The sequence below is a fragment of the Thamnophis sirtalis genome, unplaced genomic scaffold (genome assembly GCF_051295495.1).
Source record: "Thamnophis sirtalis isolate CommonGarterSnake01/CBP01778 unplaced genomic scaffold, rThaSir2_p1.2 scaffold_3, whole genome shotgun sequence".
Classification (NCBI taxonomy): domain Eukaryota; kingdom Metazoa; phylum Chordata; class Lepidosauria; order Squamata; family Natricidae; genus Thamnophis; species Thamnophis sirtalis.
Genome location: NW_028261383.1, coordinates 58694556 through 58721073, shown reverse-complemented (window position 1 = coordinate 58721073; position 26518 = coordinate 58694556). Strand labels below are relative to the sequence as shown.

The 26518-nt window shown below is 38.8% G+C and overlaps 1 protein-coding gene across 1 annotated transcript; it reads right to left on the bottom strand.

Moving 5' to 3' along the window:
• Positions 1–484: 484 nt before the first annotated feature.
• RBSN (rabenosyn, RAB effector) lies at positions 485–26271 on the bottom strand. Its single transcript, XM_087708937.1, has 12 exons — positions 26144–26271; positions 21461–21755; positions 18592–18732; positions 16329–16429; positions 15282–15327; positions 15030–15191; positions 13293–13534; positions 12287–12357; positions 10675–10761; positions 6978–7080; positions 5194–5298; positions 485–3949 (listed from the first exon to the last, which is right to left on the bottom strand). The coding sequence occupies exons 2-12, from the start codon at positions 21618–21620 to the stop codon at positions 2813–2815; spliced, it is 2355 nt and encodes a 784-aa protein (XP_087565063.1). The 5' UTR covers positions 21621–21755; positions 26144–26271; the 3' UTR covers positions 485–2812.
• Positions 26272–26518: the final 247 nt, after the last annotated feature.

The following is a 26518-nucleotide window of genomic DNA, read 5'->3' as shown; positions in this document are numbered from 1 at the left end:
CCCTTACTAGGATTTGAACCCGGGCTACTGTGCTGCAGACTATTTCTTGCTGTCTTGGTTCAAATGGTACATTATTGCAAAACGTATTTTTTTAAAAACCAAAGATCATGTATGAACACTATGTAGTTTTCTACATTTCACCATGTGCATACTTTTTCCTACACAAGACTTGGATTGAAAGACTGTTCACCTTATTTTAAATATCTTACTCCAGAAAAAAAGTTGTTCTTTTTTTCTTCCTACATGCATTTCTCTTTTTATTTAAACTAACGAAAGTGGTGCAAAACAGAGATTAAATCCTTAGAATCTTTTCAGTAAATCAGCCAGAAAAGATCCCCATCTAAACAATGTTTCCTTGCACAAATTGCTTGGCTCAGTATAAAAATGCTTCCTGCGTGCTGCTCATAAGAGGAATTTGCAGTTCACATGGAAGACTAGAATGCTGTGCTGATGTTGACCTAATCAGTTTTTCCACACTCACAGAAACAAAAACCGTACTTTATTTCATGAGAAACTTTACAAACTAGTGCATGCAAATGTACAAACAAATGGCATTAGTGTTCAATCTCATAATGGCATGGTCTTGTTTATTTTCATTGTGTCAATTCAGTAGTACAAACAGAAGGCTGACAAAATGTGGGACAACCATTAGGTTATCAAGGAGGATAATTCCACATTGACTTGCGGTTATAGAGCTACAACCAATGTATTTATTAATAAAATACATCAATACTATGTCTTATAAAGTATTAGACTATGGCATACATAGAAACAAGGCAGAATGCATATAACAAGGAAATTGGTTTAAATTAAAAGAAAAAGCCACTGAAACATTCATATTGGTTGGACATAAAGAGTGACAGATCAAGTTTGTGGCCTTGTTGTTTTTAATAAATATAGTTTTACCTTAAACAATCATCGCGCCTTTGCTACCTGCTCAAATTGTAGGTATCCATTTTTAAAAATATCACTTTTTTATGTTCCAACTCATGTCCTGTTTAGTGTATTGTAAGTTCATTTCCAGAATGCTCCCATTTTTTAAAAAAAATTCAGAACAAGTATCCTTAGACTTATTATATAACCTGATGGGCAGTGTTCAGCTCAGTTTTTACAGGCTTCATTAAAACAGGCTGTCGCTGAGTTACGCATGAAATCAAAGCCAAGTAGTTTTTCCCTACTAAAAAGGAAACCATATATATATACGCATACCATGAATTAACAAATGAATAACATGTAATACTTAATGCTGAAAGTATAAAGTGCTGCCTTAGTTCTTGACCATTCTATCTCTAATCTTTTGAGGAATGTAACATTTAGTGTCCACATATATTGGGTACAGTATCATCTCTACCAGCGTTTCTAAATGGAAACAATTGTCAAAATCGGATGAATGATTAATGCTTGTGTCTTCTTCCCATTCCCCTAAGTACATAATACTCTCCAAGTAAGTTCTGATGTAAACAATTAAAATTGGTTTGTTACCAAAATAATAAAATGCAACTAAATAAAATTCATTCCGTACAACTGAAACCAGATATTATTTAACACTTCTAAACCTTTCTGTTCATAGCTGGCAGATCAATAAAAGAAAAAAAAGATTTACAAATGAATAGCTCAACCCTAAGAATTTCATAGCCTTCATTTAATATAACAGGGTTCGCACAAATCCTCCTCACAACGAATGAAGGGGGTATGTCAACACTGACACTTTCTTTTTGTGAAATGAGTTCATGTTGGTCTCACTTATACTCTGGGCACTTCTCCCCCCTCCCTCTTCCATTCTAGACTTAACATTTCCTTAAACCCTAGAGAGAAATCAAATTAGAAAGAAAAATGGACTTCTAGTTTTGAATTTATACTCTGAGTGGCTCCCGTCAAAGCACAGTTCTGGATGCAAATTTTCTAATTTTTTCAAACAGTTTTCCTATTATGGCATTTCTAAAAGCCTGGAAATTATGTAGTTTTGAGGGACTGTCAAAATTTCAAAATTTTGTACAAAAGTACAATCTAGAATTGGCTGGAAAAAGTTATTCAAATAGTTTGATCAGCTGAACAGGTAAAGGGAAAAAAATACATGATGTCTAGTTAGATTTTATGCATTTGTTTTCTAAAACATGTGCATATGTTTTTAGAAATATATATGTTGCTTTAGCAATGAATGACTTTATTCTATTGAACGGTATATTGCCTCTCTTCTGCTTCCCTAAAATATAAAGTTGGTAGGGAAGCTGAGAATTTGCAACTGTGTTAATTTCTGATTAGCTGAGCTGTGCAAGATTCAAAAACGATTCTGAAGAAATGCGTTGGGCTCCTGTGAGCACCACATTTCTTTGGAAGCAGTAAAAGCTTTTCCAAGTTGCTGCACAAGTTGCTTCTGCCTTAGGAATCTAAGAGATGGTTTCAAGCAATTCTCTTCTTTTCTTCTTTTTTTTTTAAGCACATACAATCCTACCTGGTGAGAAAATAAATTCAGACGGTCTTGAGGACTGCAAATAATTTCCTGAATTTTAAAATGCCCAATTTTCCCCTTTCAAAATTGAACCCATCAGAGATAAAGCAGGTGCTGAGAAATACAATTATGCTCCTAAATTTGGGTTGGGATACAAATACAGACTTTTCCAAGTATTTGAAGAACGGTTTGGGGTAATTATAACATTTTAAATAGTGTTGACTTTTACGGATCTGAAGAGTGGAAATCCCTATGCCAAAGTGCCTATGCTTGATTCAGCACCCAAGCGCCTTTTGCGATGCATTTCTCATTTTACCTTGATCTTCCCTGCCTTTGGGAACTGCAAAAGTATGTGGACATAGTTCAGCAGCTCGATTTCTTTTTCTGTTTTGCAAGGGTGCTCTTAAGTTCTTTCAAATTCTCAGTCAATACTTCTATCTCGTCCATTCGCCCACTTTGCTTGGCATCAAAAATATAGGCTTTGATATTATCAATTTGTTGGAGAAGTAATTCCTCCTCTATGATATCTTCCCCCGAAACCTCATTATCACTTTCCACTTCAAAAGGATTCAAAGAGGAAGACCCTGATTCCTCAAATGGATTCCCACTTTCCTGATTACCCCCAGGTGTAGAGAATGGATTTGCCACAGAATCTTCAAATGGGTTTGGAGCACTGAGATCTACCCCATTTGCCTGCTGAGACTCCTCCTCTTCATCAAATGGGTTGTACTCTCTTTTGTAATTGAGCAGGGCACTGGGAGGCAAGGAAGCTACTGCAGGGTTTTCAGCAACAGGACTGTCAGGGTCGCTCTTTGGAGGGCTAATTACTAAAGGATCTTCAAAAGGATTTATGGAGGCTTTTTCTTGCCCTGAGGCTTCTACAGGTTGGCAAACCAAAACCAGGTTCTTGCTCCCTGGCAATCCAACACCACTACTGGGCAACGTAGCCTTGCAGCCAGAGTAATCTTTGTCCTGAAGCATATCCAGATCCAAAGCCTCTGCTATTTGGTTTATGCTTTCCCTCTCCATCTCGAGCTTGTCGGGCTTCACTTCTCTGAAATCCAGAGAACGTGTCCGTGAATGTTGAGACATCTTTCTTCTATGATCCCTTTTCCATTCTTTTTCACAAAGGATCTGCAATTGTTCTCTCTGCATTTCCTCCATTTCTGCTTGCTTTTTAGAGAGCTCGATGGCTTTGAAGGTCTGCTGTTGATCGTACTCATCCTGAAGCTGTCGCAGGTTCTCCTGCAGCATCTGGAATTCGTCCAGACGATTGGCTTTCTTTGCCTGCTCAATAAAGGAAGTGATATTATCGATCTGTTGAAGAAGTGGATCTGCCAGTTCCTGGTTCCGAGATAGGCTAGCAGTGGGTAGCCATCCTTCAGTTTTCTTCACTGCGACCCTTTTTGTTCGATGGACCTCACCATTGGATGCTGCGAAGGATCTGGAAGTGTAGTCGGACGGCTTCTCTTCTTGCCGTCTCTGGGATTCATATTTCACCTAGCCAAATTGAAAGGAAAACTTTAAAAGGGGTCCACATTTCAATGAGGAGTCCACATTTCAACAACTTCCACAGTTTTTAGCCTAGATACATGAGACTAGAAAGGCAACTATATTGGTGGAAAGGGATCTTTTTTTCTGATTTTTTGTCAGTTTGTTGCAGAAAAATCAAATCCAGAAAGCACACACAGATAACTGATTCAGCTGGAATCATTAACTTCTTAATATACATAATAACACATGAATAAATGTGTAATACCAATATAGGTTTTCTCCAACGTAGTAGTAAGTTACAAGCAAAACACTAGCAGCAGTACAGCAGAAAGGATTTTTTCAGTTCACAGTTCAGAGCAGACAGAGTAGTTTTAGTTTCGATTCTCAGCACAGACCTCAGATCTGTTTAAACTCACATTGACTATGCCTATTCATTGGCTGACCTTGTTACCATGTCTTTCCCAGTCACGAATATTCTAACATTTTTTTCTCCATCTCAAAAAATAGAATCTTTATGATGGATTATGTAGAATTACTATTAATTTAATTGTTCCTCAACTGTCCATGTCCACAATGATCTAAATCGTATTTAACAGAAATAATTTCCCATGAAATATGTTTAGAATAATGTTTTACAGACGAAGCTAAGCAAAATCGGCAAGTAGAAGTTGCACTTTTACATATGGGGTAAATAGCCATGCTCTGGCAAGTTTTATTCTTGATAGATCTCAAAGAACTGTGTTCTGCCATGGAATGATCAGCAGTCCATTAACTCAGAGATTAGATCAGAAGTCATTGATCCAATCACTTTTAATATGTATTGCATTTTTAAATTTAATGTATCACATGCAACTGTTATTTCAATAAGATAAATATATGTTTATGTTTCTAAACTAGTAATAAAATAAAGTAACATAAAGGTAGTAAAAACAAAAATTTGAGAGCAGAGCAGATTTTTCTCCTGGCTAAAATATTTTTGAAAACTTCTGAAAATTTCTAAGAGACATCATTCCCCCACCCACCCAAAAAAAGATATGCAAGAAAAGAAATGAATTAAACAAGAAATAGGGAAAAAAGCGTCATTCTTATTTAAACTGGTTTAAATGTATTATAGACTTATGTCACACTACTTGGCAATTGTTTTAACGAACAAATTCAAAAGTAAAGTATTTCAGAAAGGAAATACTTTAATCAGTGAACAAACAAACAGAAACTTATTGTTAGAAATGTATACTAATTAAAATACTTGCCAGTCTCTCCATTTGCAGTTTTCTCTCTAACTCTTGTTTCTTTTTCTCTTTCAGTTCTTCATATTGGTCTTTGGTCGGTAAAGACATTAGGCCAAGCAATTTTTCCTGAGGATATTTTTTTTCAAAATATCACTTTAAAGGGTATAGGATACTAAGATTTAGATATTGAAAACTACAAAATGTGTACATACATACATACAAACCGTATTTTTGGTAGTATAAGACGCACCTTTTTCCCTCAAAAAAGACGGCATCTTATGCACTGAGTACAGCATGTTTGGCCTCCCGAAACCCCGCCCCCTTTGCAAAAATGGCTGTGCAGAGCCTTTAGGAGGCTTCCAGAGTGGTCCTGGGGGCTGGGAAGGGCAAAAATGAGCAAAAAATAAGCTGTTTTTGACTTGTTTTTGCCCCCCACAACCCAGGAGCACTCTATAAGCCTCCTAAAGGCTATGCATGCCCTTTTTTGACAAAAAATGGGCCCATTTTCGCAAAAGATAGGCCAGTTTTTGCTCATTTTTGCCCCCCCCCCCAGCCCCCAGGAGCATTCTACAAGCCTCCTAAATGCTATGCATGCCCTTTTCTAAACAAAAAACGGGCCTGTTTTTGCAAAACATCGGCCGTTTTTGGGAGTGCAAAAACTTTTTTTTTAATTTGCGTCTTCAAAATCTTGGTGCGTTTTATACTCCGGTGCATCTTATACTCTGAAAAATACGGTGCATACAATTATACTTTAAGTGATTTAAAATATAAAAAATGCCCATTCAAATTATGTGTCAAAGAATAAAGTTAAAATGTGATCAACTAACTATACATAGTATCGAATAACAGTATTCAAAATAAGAGGTTAGTAATTGAAGTATGTCCTTTCCAAATAAAATTTGTTTCCTGATTAGTTCTGGAATATATCTCTAATTTTCTTGAAAGTGTCTTACAATTTCCTGCTTCTGGGATGTTTTTTTAATTAGCTTTTTTAGAAAAACATAACTAAAGTGCAAGGATAATAGAAAATCAATAGTAAAGTCAATGGGGGAAGCCAGATTTGCCTAACAACTACATAATTCTCTTAACAACTGTGAAAAAAGGTCATGAAATGGGTCAACAACTCACTTAACAACAGTTAGCAACTGAAATTTTGGGATCAATTGTGTTTGTAAGTCAAGAACTCCCTGTATGGTAATAAAGAGGCGGGATGTCGTCCAGATAATACTTATAGAAGCTATAGAGGCTTTTAAGACCGGTTAGATACATTTTGAGAACAGTTTAATTGGCACATTACAGAAGGTTGGACTTGTAGTCCTTTCCAACGTTACTAATTCTATGAAAAATTAGCACCTTAGAATTATTAAAATGCAATTTCAAATGAAGGGGGAAGGAGGTGAAAGGAAAAAGAAAAGTCAAAACCTGAGAATAAGCAAATATTATTTTCTTAGGCTTAGATTATTTGATTAAATAACAAGGAATTGTCCCATGATATCATGCAATAGCTTGTTAAATTAGAATCCAATTACAGTGCTAAGAAACCATTCCCATCACTATGACACTGTGCAAAATAATTCATTAGTCTTCTAAATACCAACAGAGCTATTGATATAGGTTACATCTAATTAGGTAGGAAGTATTTAAAAACTGAAGCACTAATTTATTTTCATTATGCAAATTGTTAAAATAAAATGACCAGTTTTATAACATCCTGAGAAACATTTAAAGTGTCAGTACGTAATCTGATATTGTCTTAGAGGAATTAACATATCTAAATGCAGCTCATCCTTTCTACATATCGCTACCTGAACAAAAAGTGTGGCTGAATATCTAATCATCCTCTGAAGCTGAAAAGTTCTGGGATGAGGTTGTGGATCTTCATTCAGCCCTAAAGTTAGAATCTTCTTGCTGAAACAAACAAAGAAAAAGAGTGAATTAGAAATACATAACAATCAGCTAAGAGGAATAAATATGAGGCAAAGAGAATTTTAAGTATTGCCAAGTATTGGTAAAAACCATGTAACATGGCAACATGGATTTATTATGACATAAAATATAGCTCACTAAGTTTATGCCTTTAAAAAAAAAATTCATCTTCACTGAATGAATACACACACACACACACACACACACACACACACACACACACATACTTTCGTGATATGGCCACACAGGAAAGAAAAACTGGACAACTTCCTCACACATCTCAACAGCCTACTACCCGAAATACAATTCACTATGGAAATAGAAGCAAACAACCAACTTCCCTTTCTGGACGTCCTAATCTACAAAAAACGCTATGGCTCCCTAGGATACACCATGTACCGGAAACACACACACAACAACTGCTACTTAAATGCACAATCCCATCACCACCCTGCACAGATCAACTCTGTAGCCAAGACCCTCATCTCCAGAACCAATCGCCTAGCCGACAAAGACCACCTGAAAACTGAATTACACACTCTCACAAACGTATTAATCTCCAATGGATTCCAAAGAAAAACAATTACCAACCTATCCAAAGGGAGACTCCCCCCAAAAACCGAGACACAGAACAGGACAACGGCATCGCCCTCCTCCCTTGCGTCAAAGGCACCACAGATGAAATCAGCAAAATTCTCCACAAACACAATATCAAGACAGCCTTCAACACTGACCAAAAAATAGCCAACATCTTAAGAAGCCCCAAAGACAAAATCCAGCTAGAAAACTAAGGAGTCTATGAAATACCATGCAAAATTTGCCCTGCAACATACATAGGACAAACGAACAAGAGTTTAGAGTTTAGAGTTTTATTTCATTTGTATGCCGCCCTTTTCCCTAAGGGGACTCAGGGCGGCTCACAACTCAAAGAAGGGAAAGGGGGATACAGACAGTTTAACAACAACACAAAACAATACATAGTTAAAAAACGCAACAATCATACCATTTGAAAGGGGGCGACGAATCTTTAGCCCCAGGCCTGTCGGAACAGCCAGGTTTTAAGGGCTATGCGGAAGGCCTGGAGGGTGGTGAGGGTACGAATCTCCACGGGGAGTTCGTTCCAGAGGGTCGGAGCAGCCACAGAGAAGGCTCTCCTCCGGGAGAATAAATGCATGCATCACAGAACACAAGAACGCAGTAAGAAAAAAAGAAAAAACTTCCTCCCTTTTCCAGCACCTTAAAGCTACAGGTCATGAAATTAATTTTGAAGGAACCAGGTTAATCTCCAAAACTGAACACTTCAACAAGAGATTAATTATGGAAGCTATCGAAATAGAGAAATACCCCCACAACATGAATAAACGTGACTATACCTCTCGCCTACCAGACATCTGAAACCAGCCCTGGTAAACAAACGAGCCCCACCCACCACCCAGGCCCTTACAACACAAAATAACAACGGGCCCACAGCCAGCACCAATCAGCACCAATTTACCAATCATGATACAGGCACACATCCAATCAACCCACTTACTGAAACAAAGCCAGCCAGCACTCCACAAACCCACACACTCCACACAAACACACACACACACACTATATATGTGTGTGTGTGTGTGTGTGTTGTATTTGTGCTGATAAATAAATAAAGGGAGACTAGTATAGATCTATTTCAAGCTATTTAGCTCTCATCAGCTAGCCATACCCTTACTGGCATTCAATGCGGCTAGCTGATGAGAGCTAAATAGCTTGACATAGATCTATACTAGTCTCCCTTTATTTATTTATCAGCACAAATACAACACATATGTAACAAAAAGTCAACAGTAAAAATATTGGGTTTCTGTCTGGATGGTCTCTTGTGACGAGCCGATGGACAGAGAATGGAAGTATTGAACTTCCTCCCATATTTGGGCATACCGGGGGTTGTAACTATATATATATATATATATGTGTGTGTGGTGTGTGTGTGTGTGTGTGTGTGTGTGTGTGTGTGTGTATCTCAAAAAAATAAAGGGAACACTTATGTAACTCCAAGTCAATCACACTTCTGTGAAATCAAACTGTCCACTTAGGTAGCAACACTGATTGACAATCAATTTCACATGTTGTTGTGCACATGGAATAGACAACAGGTGGAAAGCATAGGCAGTTAGCAAGACATAAAGGAGTGGATCTGCAGGTGGTGACCACAGACCACTTCTCAGTTCCTATGCTTTCTAGCTGATGGTTTGGTCACTTTTGAATGCTGGCAGAGCTTTCACTCTAGTGGTAGCATGAGATGGAGTCTACAACCCAGACAAGTGGCTCAGGTAGTGCAGCTCTTCCAGGATGGCACATCAATGCGAGCTGTGGCAAGAAGGTTTGCTGTGTCTGTCAGCATAGTGTCCAGAGCATGGAGGCACTACCAGGAGACAGGCCAGTACATCAGGAGACATGGAGGAGGCTCCGCCTTTGTGCAAGGAGGGACAGGAGGAGCACTGCCAGAGCCCTGCAAAATGACCTCCAGCGGGCCACAAATGTGCAAGTGGCTGCTCAAACGGTCAGAAACAGACTCTATGACGGTCGTATGAGAGCCCGACATCCACAGGTGGGGGTTGTGCTTACAGCCTCACATCGTGCAGGACGTTTGGCAGTTGCCCGAGAACACCAAGATTGGCAAATTCGCCACTGGTGCCCTGTGTTCTTCACAGATGAAAGCAGGTTCACACTGAGCACATGTGACAGATGTGACAGGGTCTGGAGATGCCGTAGAGAACGTTCTGCTGCCTGCAACATCCTCCAGCATGACCGGTTTGGCAGTGTGTCAGTAATGGTGTGGGGTGGCATTTCTTTAGGGGGCTGCACAGCCCTCCATGTCAGAGGTAGCCTGACTGCCATTAGGTACCGAGATGAGATCCTCAGACCTCTTGGGAGACTATATGCTGGTGCGGTTGGCCCTGGGTTCCTCCTAATGCAAGACAATGCTAGACCTCATGTGGCTGGAGTGTGTCAGCAGTTCCTGCAAGACGAAAGCATTGATGCTATTGACTGGCCCGCCCGTTCCCCAGACCTGAATCCAATTGAGCACATCTGGGACATCATATCTCATTTCATCCACCAACACCATGTTGCACCACAGACTGACCAGGAGGTGGGGAATGCTTTAGTCCAGGTGTAGGAGGAGATCCCTCAGGAGACCATCCGTCATCTCATCAGGACCATGCCCAGGCGTTGTAGGGAGGTCATACAGGTACGTGGAGGCCACACACACTACTGAGTCTCATTTTGACTTGTTTTAAGGACATTATATCAAAGTTGGGTCAGCCTGTAGTGTTTTTTTCCACTTTAATTTTGAGTGTAACTCCAAATCCAATCCTCCATGAGTTGCTAAATTTGATTTCCATTGATAATTTTTGTGTGATTTTGTTGTCAGCACATTCAACTATGTAATGAACAAAGTATTTAATAAGAATATTTCATTCATTCAGATCTAGGATGTCTTATTTTTGTGTTCCTTTTATTTTTTTGAGCAGTGTGTATATCCAAGCAAAAAATAATCCAGTTACAATTTCCATCTTCATATTTTGTACTTACCTTAAAGCATCTATTAATTCATACATTCTCTGCACTTCTATTCTAAGATTGCTAGCACGTTCAAGACTGTATGTTGTCTCTCCAGCACTGGAAGAGAACATGCACATTTAAATAACTCCAAATTGTCATCCATATAGATTCAGCAGTTATTTTGTAGTATAGAACCATCTAAACACATCTAAAACATTATTTTTGCTCATTAGTGAACAGTGAATGTGTTATAGCAATAGCACTTAGACTTATATACCGCTTCACAGCACTCTCTAAGCGGTTTACAGTGTCAGCATATTGCCCCAACAATCTGGATCCTCATTTTACCCACCTCAGAAGCATGGAAAGCTGAGTTAACCTTGAGCCTGGTGGGATATGAACTGCCAAATTGCAGGCAGCTGGCAGTCAGCAGAAGTAGCCTGCAGTACTGCACTCTAACCACTGCGCCACCATGGCTCATTTATTATGGTTATGAAAGAATGGAAAAAAATGAATACCAAATATAGATTTTGGTGCATTTTTGTCATCAATTTCTCTTAAAATTATTTAGTTCATTAAAATGAGTTATACATGGTTAAGCACCATTTTAGAGTGGGGAAACAACTTGATTCAAAATTAGCATCACTAAGCTTATGGATTTGAAAAAGTAAACATGCATTTATAAGGACACTAATCCAAATATAACAAAAATCAGCCTTGGTAGCCAAGTATTTATATATACTTGCCACTTACTACAGACATCAGCTGACTTTTGGGGTTCTGACTTTGGTTTTTGTCCTAAAGATTTTGGTATTTTTCCCTTTAAACTATACTCTTCTTTTCTACTGCAATGTGGTTAAATTTGAAAAACTGAATTTGGATTAACCAAGTATCAATTTTAAATATCTTTTAAAGAATGTAATTCCAAAAAATTGAGACAAATGATTAGGTTTCCAAGTTCTTTATTACTTCAAAAGCTAAAGCATTTATATCAGAGGTGGTATCCAGCAGTTCTGCCCGGTTCTGGAAAACCGGTAGCAGAAATTTTGAGTAGTTCGGAGAACTGGTAAATACCACCTCTGACTAGCCCCACCCTCATCTATTCTTTTCCTCCTGAGTTCCACCTGATATAGAGGAAATGGGAATTTTGCAGTATCCTTCCCCTGCCATGCCCACCAAGCCACAGCCACAGAAACCAGTAATAAAAAAAATTTGAATCCCATCACTGATTTATATGTATGAAAATAATCCTACACAAACTTACCTGAGACCCATATAAGCCTTTTAAATAAAATTAAGAAAATATAATTGTGTAAATATCACCCAGTACTGCTAACAGCGCAAAAAATACATAAGGAGATTTTTGGATGTAGTGTGAAAATTGGTTCTAAGTCTCAGTTAATAATAATGCAAATTTAATACACAGCTGTCCCAAAGAAAACAATAAATAATAACTTGGATGCATTGTTCTTTTACAAAAGTGAAATTTCCAATAGATATAATGCCAAAAGCTAATTAGATGTTAGTAATTAATATCTAACTAACATTTGCCTTTTCTGGTTTCTTTTAAATAACACAATTATCTAGTAGCTTTTAAATAATACAAAAATCAATTATTTTTAAAAAATCTAAAGTGGCTTACTTTAATGATTCTGCCATCTTTATGTATTCTGGAGCCTTCTGGTCAACTTTTTCCATGTAAAATCGGAGTTTCTTGTTTAATAAAAGAAATCAACAAATTAAAATTAACTCACAACAATAATTCAAATATAAATGTGTTATATGCATCCTATTTTTCCTTTCTTTTATGTGAATTTAAGGATCTCAGTTACAAGATTGGTGGTTAGAACAGGAATGAATCCATTTCACATATTATTGTATGCTTGTATTATATGTATAGGTCTAGGTTTTGCAAGCAATATGAATCTGGATTTTTTTTTGTGAGCTATGCAGTATTCAACTGATATTACACTGGTTTATTTAAAAAACGTTGCCTATGGAATATCAGCTGGCCATTTCTGCATTGCTCCCATATCTATAATATGATTTCTGAACTGTAATGACCAGGACTATATGCAGTATTCTAACAGTGGCAGCATATTGCTAAATAGATTACACAGGAACCAAACTAAAGTTCTATACCTATCCTACAGTGCTTATAACATTTTTTTCATATAAATTGTCACTCAAACAAATCCAAGCTGGGCAAGCAACTGCTTTTTGAAAAGGTTCTAAATTCCTGAAAACAGTTGGACCAATATGTTTGAAATTTGGCAGGAAAAATAATCCCCTGAAGTGGAACAGTAGCTGCAAATTTCATCCATTTTTGTCAAACACAAAAGACTATAAATTGTTGATTTCTTATAAGAGTAACTCAATTTCAGTAACAATAGAAATTGTCATAACTTCAGATTTTCCAAAGTGAGATTTTGATTTTGATAGAATGAAATGGGAAGCTTCCAAGGTTATCTCAGCCAAGCTGTTATTTTCTAATCATCAAAGCTAAACCAAATGTTATCATCAATGAACAAATTTACTGTTTTCTTTTTAATAGAAACAGTTCCTAGTCCCTTAGATTTACTCCCATAAAAATTATTATATAATTTATGATTATTATCCCATTTAAGCCTTGATCTCAGGCATTTTACCTCATATAGTTTCACAATATCTGGTATATATTCTTTTTCATCAATCTGTTGTTCCCTTTTGAGCAGTGTCTCTTTACAGTGTCTACAGCAACGGATTCGATCATCATCCTTTTCATCCAAAACAGAACTGATACTGCTTATACTACTGATGCTACCTCGTCGAGAGCCCTGGATGCTGTTGGGTGAGCAGCTGGGGCTAGTATGAGAGACCAAGACTTCCTTGCTAGCAGTAGTAAGCTTGCCTGAAAGGAGACCAATAAAATATAACTGACACAATGCAATTGTCTTGATGACAGAACATTTATCTTGAATACATCTTCAAATACTCAGTTCTGCTCACCTCAATTTACACGTAAAAACAGGAACTGCAATGAAGCTACTCTAAAAGGTGGCTGCTATAAAGATATCAATCAGAATGTTTTTTCCTGTACAACTGTAAAATATTATATTCAAAGTAAATGTGAATATTTGCATAACATCACATATCATGAAATATAACTACTAAACAGGCAACTGACATTACTCACACTGTAGTAATGGAATATTTCCATTTTGAGGTGAAGAAACTTTTTAGTGTATTAGATGAGACTTCTAAAAACCATAGAAAGGAGACGAGTGGGGTTTTTTCATCTTTTTCTATATATCTTTTGGAAATAAGTTTTTAAAAGGTAAAATAGTTTTTGACAGCATGGGAAAAAATCCCAACACCTAAAACTAGCATTTTCAAAAATATGAAAAATTTAAAGACACAGAGACTCCAGGAGAATAAGATGCAATTTATGAGTTGCCAACTGCTCTTTGAGGGGAGGGGATTTCTCAATCTTCTCCCCACCCAAAAATAAACCCTCTGAAAATCCAGTGTATACATGTACACACATGAGGGCAACATTTGGCTGTTGTCTATGCTGCTACAAAAGCAAGATGACTTTTAAAATATGTTTGACAATTCTTCTAAAATTTCCTCTACTGCACTAAGTGGGTATCTTATCAAGGCAGAAGACAATTACTTGTTTTTGTGCGTGACCTGACAAATGCGCGCACGACAAAAGCGTGACGACAAAAGCACGGCGCTAAAACCGCGACATCATCAACACGACGTCATCAACGCGGTGACAACAGCGCGCCGACAGAAGCGTGATTTAAGTTAAGGTAATGGTTAGGTTTACGGTTAGGTTTAAGGTTAGGGTTAGGGTTAGGTTTAGGGTTAGGTTTACAGCGCGCTTCTGTTGCTGCGCTGTTGTCGCCATGCTGTTGTCGCCGCGCTTCAGCGCTCATTCGTGGGCGCGCTTTAGAACTCGTGATTTTGTCACTGCGGTTTAGTTGGGTGCGCTTTTGTCGTTCACCCTTTTGTGGGTGAACCGTTTTTGTGAGAGACATAGCAATAGTAATTAAGACTTATATACCTCTTGACAGTGCTTCACAACCCTCTCTAAGTGGTCCACAGAGTCAGCATATTGCCCCCAGAAATCTGGGTCCTCATATTACCCACCTCGGAAGGATGAAATGCTGAGTCACCCTTGAGCCTGGTGGGATTTCAACTGCTAAATTGCAGGCAGCCGGCAGGCAGCAGAAGTAGCCTGTAGTAGTGTACTCTAACCACTGGGCCACCCAGGCTCTTAATATGCACATGGATTTCTGAATCCATACTATAATAATAATGTTTGAGTGATACTAAGCCAAAATATGATCTTAAAATTAAAGAATTAAGGCACTTCTAACTCTAACCACTGTACTCACTTGCAAAGGGGAGACTAACCAGTTCCATGCACTTCTTGCACATGATAGAGCCACAGAGTCGGCAGTGATGGCGCCTGTTCCGTATGCTGAATTTGTTACCACAGTCTGGACAAAATGGCACATCTTGATCATTAACCCAAGGCACGACAGATTTCTCTATTGCTACAATAAGACACGATAACCTGTTAGACATCATTAATGAAATCCTATTTGAAAATATTAGCAAAGGCATTTTGTCTTTGTGCTCATTACCTCTTATCTTTGCTGAATCTGTAACTGTTCTGTCAAAGGAAGTAAGCTGACCAAAAGAAAACGAACAAGAATTAGATATACATACCAATTTTACTGTACAATTTGTCACATCACTTCAAGTAAATCTGTTTTGAACAATTTTTCTTAAAAATCAAATGTCTTCCCAGAGTATCTCTTTTATATCACCTTAGTAATAGACCAGCAGATTAATAGAGTCCAAATGGGGAGGGGGGGTAGAAAAATATTTAAAAATTCAGAGAAATCTTTTTGTTTTAAAGATCAAAGTTTGAATAGGGAAAATAGTAAAAAACAAATTAAAAAACGAAAATTGAGAAGATATTTAAATTTTTCTAATTAAAAAGTAATGTTTAACACTGCTAAAGAAAGAATATTATGTTCTTTCATTCCAATTTCTGTTTAATTCCTTATTGTATAATATTTAGACCAGAAAGGGAATACTAAATTTCTCAGTCTAATAGCACTACTGCTATTAATAGGACAGTTCAGAGATGTTAAAAGTAGGTCAAGACAGCATTTTTTTCTGCCAACTAATTTTTATTACTATGCTTTTTAGACTGCTCTGTATCAATGGTGGGTGAGACTTAAGCAAACAGCAAGGATCAAAAGTATCTTGTGCCTTAGAGCAGTGTTTTTCAACCTTGGTGACTTTCAGTCCTGTGGACTTCAACTCCCAGAATTCCCCCAGCCAGCTATGCTGGCTGGGGGATTCTGGGAGTTGAAGTCCAAAGGACTGAAAGTTGCCAAGGTTGGGAAACACTGCCTTAGAGGATGCTTCGTTAAAGTATATCAACGTTTTCTTTCTCTATATTTAACATCTCTTCAACCACTATTACTTTTTTTTTGTTAACAGCACCTCACCAAGGAATACATTGAATTATACTTCAACAAATAACATCATTAAAAACATCACAAGAAATGTTACAGTAGCTAATGATTGAAAAAAGGGCTTACATATGTTATTACAATATTTTAAGTAAAAGTTTAATAGAAAGTAAAGTAAAAAATTTAAAACTACAAATCATTTACCTTTTCTAATCTGATTATTAATTTATTGACTTCCACAACATAATGATCAATTCTGGCTGCTCTGTGTTTCTTAAAATCAGAAAGATGACTTCTTATAGCACCTAATATAAAATATCCGGTTAGGAAACATGACAGAATAATTCAACCATAAATATTCAGCTAATGGGCAGTTTATCATGTTCTTATTTCTATCAAATTTGCTATTCAGTCTAAAATTCAGAATTAAAGAATGGTAGCTCGTGGACCATTTCCAATGTCATTTAGCCTAACAATAGATACAGTAACCAACCAATCATAATAACCAACCAACCAACCCAGACTGTCACTTAGAATATTAAGCATAAACATATTATTTCTTTACTGATCCAACTAATTAAACAGCCATAATCCTTCAAGAAAATGATATTGAAAAGTAGGTATTGAGGGGAGCAAAGAAACCTGGGAAAGAATTTATCTTGCCCCACTGTGTATGCAGGGTACCTTATTTTTCAGAGTTTAAGATGCACCAGAGTATAAGATGCACCAATGTTTTGAAGAGGCAAATTTAAAAAAATGTAGGTGGGTAGATAGAGGGATAGAGAGGGAGAGAAAGAGAGAGAGAAACAATAGGTAGGGAGGGAGGGAGAGAGAGAGTAGTTAGGTAGTTAGGTAGGAAGGTAGATAAAGGGAGAGAGAGAGAAATAGAGAGAGAGAAATACAGCAGATAGGTAGGGAGAGAGAGAGAGTAAGTAGGTTGGTAGGTAGAGGGATAGAGAGAGAGAAATAGAGAGAGAGAGAAAAATACAGTAGATAGTGAGGGAAGGAGAGAGTAGGTAGGTAGGTGTATAGGTAGAGGAGGAGGGAGAAAGAAATGCAGTAGATAGGTAGGGAAAGAGAGAGGGTGGGTAGGTAGGTAGGTAGGTAGGTAGATAGGTAGATAGATAGATAGATAGATAGATAGATAGATAGATAGATAGATAGATAGATAGATAGATAGATAGATAGATAGATAGATAGATAGATAGATAGATAGATAGATAGATAGATAGATAGATAGATAGATGAGAGAGAGAGAAGGTAGGTAGGTAGGTAGGTAGGTAGGTAGGTAGGTAGGTAGGTAGGTAGGTAGGTAGGTGTTTCCAGATGTATTTATCCATGTGCTGGAGAAGAAAATCACTGACAATCTGCAGCACCTAAGACTTTGTTTCTGCTGGCACAGCACTTGATCAATGTCATTCTCATCAATCAGTTAAAGAGCTTTCTGAAAGGAAAAAAAAGTTTTTGCACTCTGCAAACTTCCCCAAAACAACCGATTTTTTGCAAAAATGCCCCCTCCTTTTTTTTAAAAAAAGCAATGAATAGCTTTGAGGGTGGGGCTTCCAGTGCTCGGGGGGGGGGGGGCAAAAACGAGAAAAAATGGTCCTTTTTTGCGAAAACGAGCCCGTTGTCAAAAAAATTGCATGCATAGCCTTATGGAGGCTTAAAAAATGATCCTGGGGGCTGGGGGGGGGGCAAAATTGAGTAAAACACAGCCCATTTTTTGCTCATTTCTGCCCTCCCCAGCCCCCAGGACCTCTCTGAAAGCCTCCATAAGGCAATGCACGGCCATTTTGGTGAAGGGGCAGGGCTTCGGGAGGCAAAAAATGATGTATTCGATGTATAAGATGCACTCAGATTTTCAGCTTGTTTTTGAGGAAAAAAGGTGCGTCCTATACTTCGAAAAATATGGTAATTGTAATTTTGGGTATTGCAGTAAAAAAGAACACGACCAAATGTGGTTGGCCATATCATCTGGCATGCATAGTCAACATGGTTAACATATGCTATATAAACATGCTCTAAATATTAACTACTCTGTATTTTAGTCTTCATTGATAAAATACTATTCTTATTTATAAGATAATGGTATTTCAGAAGACATATTTCTATTATGGAATTTTCTTCTGATGTTAATTATTTCTAGTGTTCAGCCCATTTTGCTCTTAGCATCAAATGAATAAATACATTTGTACAAATTCATTATCTATTACAAACTATCTTCATAACACAATATGATATGTATCTTCTCGAATTCACTGGTGCTCTCTCTCAGATCAAGTTAGTGTAGTATATTTATATAGATTTATACACAACATAAAAATAAATTCACAAAGTTAAAAATATCCAGCTAACTATAACTATTAAAATTTTCAGTTTTATTATTTTTAGAGTACACAGTTCAATATCTAGGGAGAGTCACATGCCATCTATCCTTGTTTCAAATGAAGATTTCTTGATTGGTTACCTAATTCTTCAAGTTCCCACATATATGGATCCATTCCACCATAGCTGTAGCCTTCATATCGTTCCTGAGTCCCCCCATCATTTCGCTCATCATCTCGTCTCAACAGTTTATTTTTTGCTTTTTTTGCTCTTTGAACAAGACCTAAACAAGAAAAAATATATATGAAAAGAATTACAAAAATTCCCATAAAGCACAATCCGGGGGGAGGGAGGGTGGAATCTACTTGGTCCGATCTGTTGGGAATATAAATGTATCAATTAGCCAAGCAGCCCAATTATTGGCAGCCCACAGGAATATTTTGTACCCGGTTATAGACTTAATTCAGGAAGCAATTTGTGCAATAGAACACTGGACGAAACAGAAGGCAAGAGCACCTTAAAGATAAAACAATGACGCATTGTTTTCAGCCTTCAGAGAACTGGGAAACAACTTGTAACAGGTGAAGGAAATTAACAGTTCAACACAACTACCAGATCTTCGTATTTTACTGTGAATGGGTTTCTAACTGTATAGTTATTTAAAAGAGGGTGGAGGGAAATGCCCAATAATTAGCATATAAACATATTACAATTATTTCCACCTTTATGGCTACTACTATTCTTAAGCTTTTGTTACTAAGTTGTGCAGCCAATGATTGAAATTGTGTGATGACTAAGGGCTGTTTACATGCCACATTCAATCCCATCAGAGTATTCCCAAGGATGACGGTGAATGTCTGAAAATATAATGAAACTCAATGCGTCAAAATCACCATGGAAATCAGCAAGACTTACTAACTAGAGGTAACTTGACTTAGTCTGGGTCCTCAGAGACAGAAATACAAATGAACTTAGAAACATTAGTATGTATTGTGCAACAATGTGTCATGTGGCTAAAATGTTATGTAGTAAAACAGCACTAAACTGAGATTAACAATTATTAATCAATTTGTACTGGTTTCCCAAAATCATGGTATCAGATAGTTAGATACGGTGTTTTTCCTGTATTCTTTGGGCATCCTGGTTAAAGTATTTCTTTTGTTCTGATTAAAGCAACAAGACACCTGAAGACAAGCAGGAATGTCCAAGTTACTTAGATGGTAACTCAGGGGCCAGTATGTAGCTTATGCACATCCTTCATTGAAAGAGAATTGCTTCATGTATCTAAGACATATCTAAGCACCCATCCAATCACAAGTCACTTCAGCCAGAGAACTCACAGCCAATCCTCACTCCCACAATCAGCTAAAGTAACAGACTTCCAAAGTTTTCAAGTCAATCTTTACTACTTTCAGGTTTTTAATGCATTGCATTATTTTGCTGCTTAATTGTGAGTGATCTTTTCTTCAAATGCTCCATATTCTTTCATGTTTGTGGCCAAGAGTCCAAATGTCATTTCCTTAGTCCAAAGCACTAATTTTAAGCTTATAAAGACTTTATTTTGCCAATTTTTTAAAAAAATGACTTTTGTGATTAGAGAAAATATTTCTTTTGGCCAACCTTCCTCTTCAGATCATCGTTGAATAAATAATGTTGTACAACAGAATTATGGACAATTACTTCACAGTCTAAGCCTCTGCATTTGTCACACTCATTTTTTTTTTAAATATTCAGCCAGTAAACAACAGAAATTATAAGTATGCATTCACATTTGCATTTTATTTCACTTGTAACGTGGATAGCTTCTACTCCACACAGGGATACATTGAAACATAATTTGACCAGTTATTCTTAACTTTTGCACAGATGGTACATATCTATTACTTTATAAACAACTAATATTAAAGATTCACAAGGGGTTTACAGTCAATATATTTATTTGTCTTCTCAGCACATTGACTCTCTAAAACAGTTTTTGGATTGTATTCTTTATAGTAAAAGGTCATTTAAATCCACATTGAAAGGCTTCATGAAATATCAGTTACTGGGTTTATCATAGCTACACCAAAGAAAATAGCATTCTGTCGTTTGTGCTAGGATATCTAATGAAAGGTAGTCCTTGATTTAACACACATTATTTAACAACTGTGCAACATTACTATGCCCTCGGAAAAGGCATTTTATATCTGTAAAGCATTTCTGACCATCATCAAACTCCACCCTCAGAAGACCACAATCTTACAACTAATTGCCAAGCACCCTATGATCATGAGATCATGGATCACCATTGGTAATTTTCTCTGAGGGCTTCTCCAGAAAGTCAGTGGGAAGCAGCAAGGAAGGTTTCAAGCGGCTGTCAGCTGCCCAGAGGACTCCTTCTGGGGGCTGAATGAAAGACCTGCCCGATGAGGGGAGCTGAAGTCCTTTGGTGGGATGGAGAAAGAGGGTCCAGATCCCAAAGATCTGGATCTGTAGCCCATATCAGAGCAGTTCCCCTCTGTGCATGGAGGGGAGCTGAACTCCCTCAGCAGGATGTGGCGCAACTGTGGTCATAAATCAAGGATTACCCAAACACAACAGAATAAGTACTCTGCTTTTAACATATCTAAACTCCTTTCATTCAAAGATTGTGTATGGGCATGATATCATCAATATCATGCCCATGAATTATGAGTGTTAATAGAATTGCCATAAAGAGGAAGATAACATTATTTGCCTTTCTAATAAATAGAATATTATTATCACCTATTATCACCTATTTTAATACATTTGCCTTTTTACAAGGGGGGCATGTTTAAGGATTAAATGAGTGCCTTAAAAAGGCACTCACTATATTTTAGAACCTCCACCCCCACAAAAATCAATTGTATACTCCTGCTATGCAACTAATATTTGGCTTTCTATTCATCTTAATACAGGCTTACTTACTTCTAGAAAGTGATTGCCAATATTCAGATGTAGTAAGCAAAAAATATTTGTGTTACATACATAATAGGAACTAGAACGCTTACTCTTTAATTGTCCTTTAACGTCTCTGTCTTCACTTGAATGTTCTTCATAATGAGATTGGAGCTGTTGAAAAGACTGCAGATCATTCAGACACAAGGGGCATAGAAAGCCCTCTCTCACCTCCCCGGGATCATCAAATGGAGGTGTGTAGCTTGTTGCCATAATGGTCCAACGTCCCTGAGATTATTGCTTCTCTCCAAATCTCAGATGCTATGGAACATTGTGTGTCATGAGTAAAGAAGTGGACACACAGTGAGGAAATAGTTATTGTTCTTATCTTCTCTGCAAAGCATTCCCCTGAAACAGATGCAAAGAGTAGTTTTAAATGGAAGAAACTATTTGATTTGGTAAGTATATTTTCTCTAATATGTTAATAATGGTTTAATGGTTTACTTCAGAAGACCAAGGGGTAGGCTATGTGGTTCTCACAGTTGCCAAGATGTCCTAGATAACTCCTTTAAATACCTACTAGGATTCCTAAAATTTTAATACAAATTAAGTAAATATGAGGTTGGAATGCTGCAAAACCACCTCTCTCATTGTCTCTGTTTACAATGATGCCTTTTGCTTCTCTGTAGATCTCACTAAGATTATAGTAAGTATAACATGGGGATACTTTATCTTCTGGTAAACAAACATTTTGTGGACTGTCCTAATAATAGAACAGCCTTAACAATGTTTTAACAAGCAAGCCTTAACAATCATGATGCATCCACCACATGCTTTCAAAATTCCAGTGTGTCCCAACCCAAGAAGATTCCATGTCTCTGAAATTCTGTTCCGGAATATTTGCCGTATTTTTCAGAGTATAAGACACACCAAGATTTTGAACAGGCAAATTAAAAAAAAAAGTTTTTGCACTCTGCAGACCTCCCAAAGTGGCCCATTTTTTGCGAAAACGGGCCCAATTTTTCCTCAAAAAAAGGGCATGAATAGCCTTTAGGAGATTTCCAGAGTGCTCTGGCGCCGGGGGGGGGGGGGGGCCAAAAACAAGCAAAAATCACCCCATGTTTTGCTCATTTTTGCCCTCCCTAGCCCCCAGGAGCACTCTGGAAACCTCTTAAAGGCTATGCACCGCCATTTTGGCAAAGGGGGCGGGGTTTCAGGAGGCAAAAAATACTGTATTCAGTGTATAAGACTGATTTTCACCCTCTTTTTTAGGGAAAAAGGTGCATTTTATACTCTGAAAAATACGGTACATTAAATCTTTCATCAATTAGGAAAAATATTCTTTTTGTCTCTGGAAGCCACTCTACATTTTGCAAACATGACAGTCATCCCCAAATGGGCACGATTTAGATATTTGAAAGAATAAGTTCCTCAAATCATTATCTATGTTATCTGATTTGAAGACTACGAAACTGATCTAAAGTCAAAGAAACTGAAAACAGTGTTTCCTTTAGTTTAAAAATAAGATCAGAATGAAAAAGAGGACAATTTTAAAAGCAAACTGTATAAATCAATCAAGCCACAGGGGAATGAGAAGCCACAGCCACTCTCACTGCTCTGCACTCTTAACGCCGCTGCTATCTTGCACTTTACTAACCCAGCTAACTCAATGGCCCTTGCTGCTGCTCTGGCTGCTGACCCAGAATGCCTGACCTGACCCTTCCCAAGTTACCTGCTGACAGCGCAAGGACTTTTTCTTGAAGACACACCTTGTAGTTTCCTCATGAGACTTTGGGAAGAAGGCCTCATAAAGCCAGCAGCTGCCTCATGAAGGACCAGGCTAGGCATGTCTTGCCAGAAGTAGGGAGATAGCGAAGGTCAGCTGATGTGGTGAAGCAAGACAGCTGAGGCCTCAAACTACAGGGCGGCAAGGGCAGCTACAGCTCCTTACTACTACTACTACTACTACTACTACTACTACTACTACTACTACTACTGAGCTGGGCCAGTGGAACATAGAACAGCAGGTACTTTGAAGGGCACAGCAGTGAAGGGAGCTATGGCTTCTCAGTAACTAATAGGCAGGGCTGGAGCAGCTACAGCTTCACACTAAAACTCCTAGGCTGGGGTGGGCTGGGGCAGATGCTCCACTGCAGGCAGGGGCTTCTTTCAGTTCTAGAGCCACGGCAAGCCAAGAAACTCCTGAACCATAGTACAGCAAGCAGTCCCCAAAGAAAGCAGTTCTTGGGCTCTTACTGCCCCTTAGGCAGGGTGTAATGTAGTCCAAAGGGCAGAGATGGGAGTAGAGTAGAGTAGGTTGGAGGGAGTATAAAGGGAGGAAGTCCCTTACTTTGAATAACAGGCTCAGGACTAAAAGGTCCCAAGGAGGAAGAGCTTGGGTCGGGGTGAGTCCTTGGCTTATAATTGGTGGGATTTGGTTAACAATAGCAAGGAAGAGTGCCATCTCCAAACGATGTGGTCACGTGACATGGTGCCTTATAACCACATTGCTTAGTAAGAGAAATTCCAGTACCAACTGCAGTTGTAACTCGAGGACTATTGGTGTCCAACTTGCCTAAAGAAAATAATGGTGACATTCAGACAATTTTCCAGGCCAAATCATCAATCATATAAACTCAAAATTCAAAGAAGTAAGTTAACTTTGTCACTAGAGTAATATGCCATAAGTAGGATATTACAGAATAACAGAGTTGGAAGGGATCTAGGAGCAGGGGTGAAATTCAGCAGGTTCTGATAAGTTCTGAAGAACCAGTAGCGGAAATTTTGAGTAGTTCGGAGAACAGGCAAATACCATCTTTGGCTGGCTCCAGAGTGGGGTGGGAATGGGGATTTTGCAGTATCCTTCCCCTGGAGTGGGGTGGGAATGGGGATTCTGCAATATCCTTCCCCTGCCACGCCCACCAAGCCACGCCCACAGAACCGGTAGTAAAAAAATTGAATTTCACCACTGCCTTGGAGGTCTTCTAGTTCAACTCCCTGCTCAAACAGGAGACCATATCATTTCAGAGGTTGTCTAACCTCTTCTTTAAAAAACTCTAGTAATGGGAGCACCCACAACTTGGAGGCAAGATGTTCTATGATTAATTGTTTTCACTGTCAAGAAATTTTTCCTTAGTTCTAGTTTGGTTCTCTCCTTGATTAGTTTCATCCATTACTTCATATCTTGCCTTCAGAAGCTTTGGAAAATAGGTTGACACCCTTCCCTGTGGCAGCCCCTCAAATACTGAACACAGCAATAATGTCCCTGCTAGTTCTTCTTTTCACTAGACTAGACATAACCAATTCCTGCAACCATTCTCCATATGTTTTAGCCTCCAGCCCCCTAACCATCTTCGTTGCTGTATAAAGGAATATAAAGATAACATAAAGGAAAAAGTTATATTATCTGGATAAGCAAGGCCTGTAAGCAAAAAAACCTAAATACTTAAGTATAATAAAAAGGAGGCATGCTGTTCTTTAATTTTTTCCATCATTAGCTGTTTCAACCTCCTCTGAATATCACAAATACCCACCCACAGTGACTGATGTACATTTATGCAAAGCATCCTATTATCAAGCTTATGCCTTTAAAAAAAATACATTAAGGTGTGAGCAGCTTTTGGATTCAGATGTTTTTTGGTGAGGCATCCAGGTTTCCCTTCAAATGTGCTCTGAATTCCAACAGTACAGTGCAGACCACTGACAGATGATTGGGGGGGAGGGGGGAATAAAAACCACAGAGTAAAACAAAATTAGCATTCTTAAAAGTAGATTTTTGAAGGATTCTAATAATCTAAAATAGAACACAAGAAAGTAAAACACAAAAGAAATACAGTTACAGCAACCTCATTCCAGCTCAAGGTTGACTCAGCCTTCCGAGGTTGGTAAAGAGAGGACCCAGATTGTTGGGGCCAATATTGCTGACTCTGTAAACCGCTTAGAGAGGGCTGTAAAGTACTATAAAGCGGAATATAAATTCTATTGCCATTCCAGTCTTCTATGTTGGCATCTCATATTCACACTAGGACTTTCTACTAATCCAGTGTCCAAATCTTGCCTCTTCCAAGTCCATTATTTGATTTGATGAACCAAAAGTCCCTGTCCTAATGTCCCCATTTATTTGTACCGATTTCCTGTGTTCTTATTCATGTTTACTCTTATTCCTGTTATCATGTACACGAGTGACAAACTAAATCAATCATTTTTTTAAAGGAGAGTCGAGGCACCCAATTCTGAGACGATTCCCTTTTCTCCAAAGCAGGACATGTCTACCTTGCAAAAACTGCTAGGTAATGTATTTCGCCATTTCGCTCCAACACAAGGAGCGGAGGCTGCTCGTTACTCATCCTTGTTTTCCACCACCAAGCTCCCAACCCAACCCAACCCAATCTGTCGGGGAAAAACAGGTAGGAAGAACCGATACTTCTCTGCAATTTTAACATGAAAAAGGGCGGAGACGACCTTAGGACGAGCAGAAATGGCTCCTGGGATGGGAAAGGGTAGCCCGAGCATCGCAGAGATGCCGAAAAGCAAGGAGTCTGAGGCGGCTGCTGCCAGCCCTGGGGCTTCACCCCGGCGGAATCCCGGAACCCGCAAGCCGCCCACCGGTATCCATTCGTGGGGGGAATGCGGCCAAAGGGGAACAAAGCCCCAAGCGATGCCAGGCTCAGGGCAGGGCGAGAAAGACCGCAAGGAAGGGCGGCGAAGAAGGGTCTCCCTCTCCGACTTAACGACGCAGCAGAGGGGATACGCCCCTGCGGAGGGCAGAGAAGTGGGGGAAGGTGCAACGCTCTCACCTCAGCCTCACCGAGGCGCCGGCCCCGATGGGACGGCCGAGGGATCCAATCCCGCCGCGGTTGCCCAGGAAGCGACAGGGCCCCCTTTACAGGCGGCGGTCTGTCGATCGCGGAAAAGCCGATTGGGAAGAAGGGCGAGCTGGGCCTACGCGGAGAAAGGACTGGTGGAGAAGAGCGCCGAAAAGTCGATTGGGAGGGTGGCGGAGGGTGCGGCTCCCAGGGCCGCTGGCACTCGCCTCGCCTTGGCCCAGCTGTTTGGGCTGCTGGAAGAGGCGGGGTGGGGAGGAAGAAGCGCCTTTGGGAGGGCGTCCTGTTAGATTTCGGCCTGTAATACTCCGGATCGCCACTGGGGAACGGAATTTTAATATTTTCCAT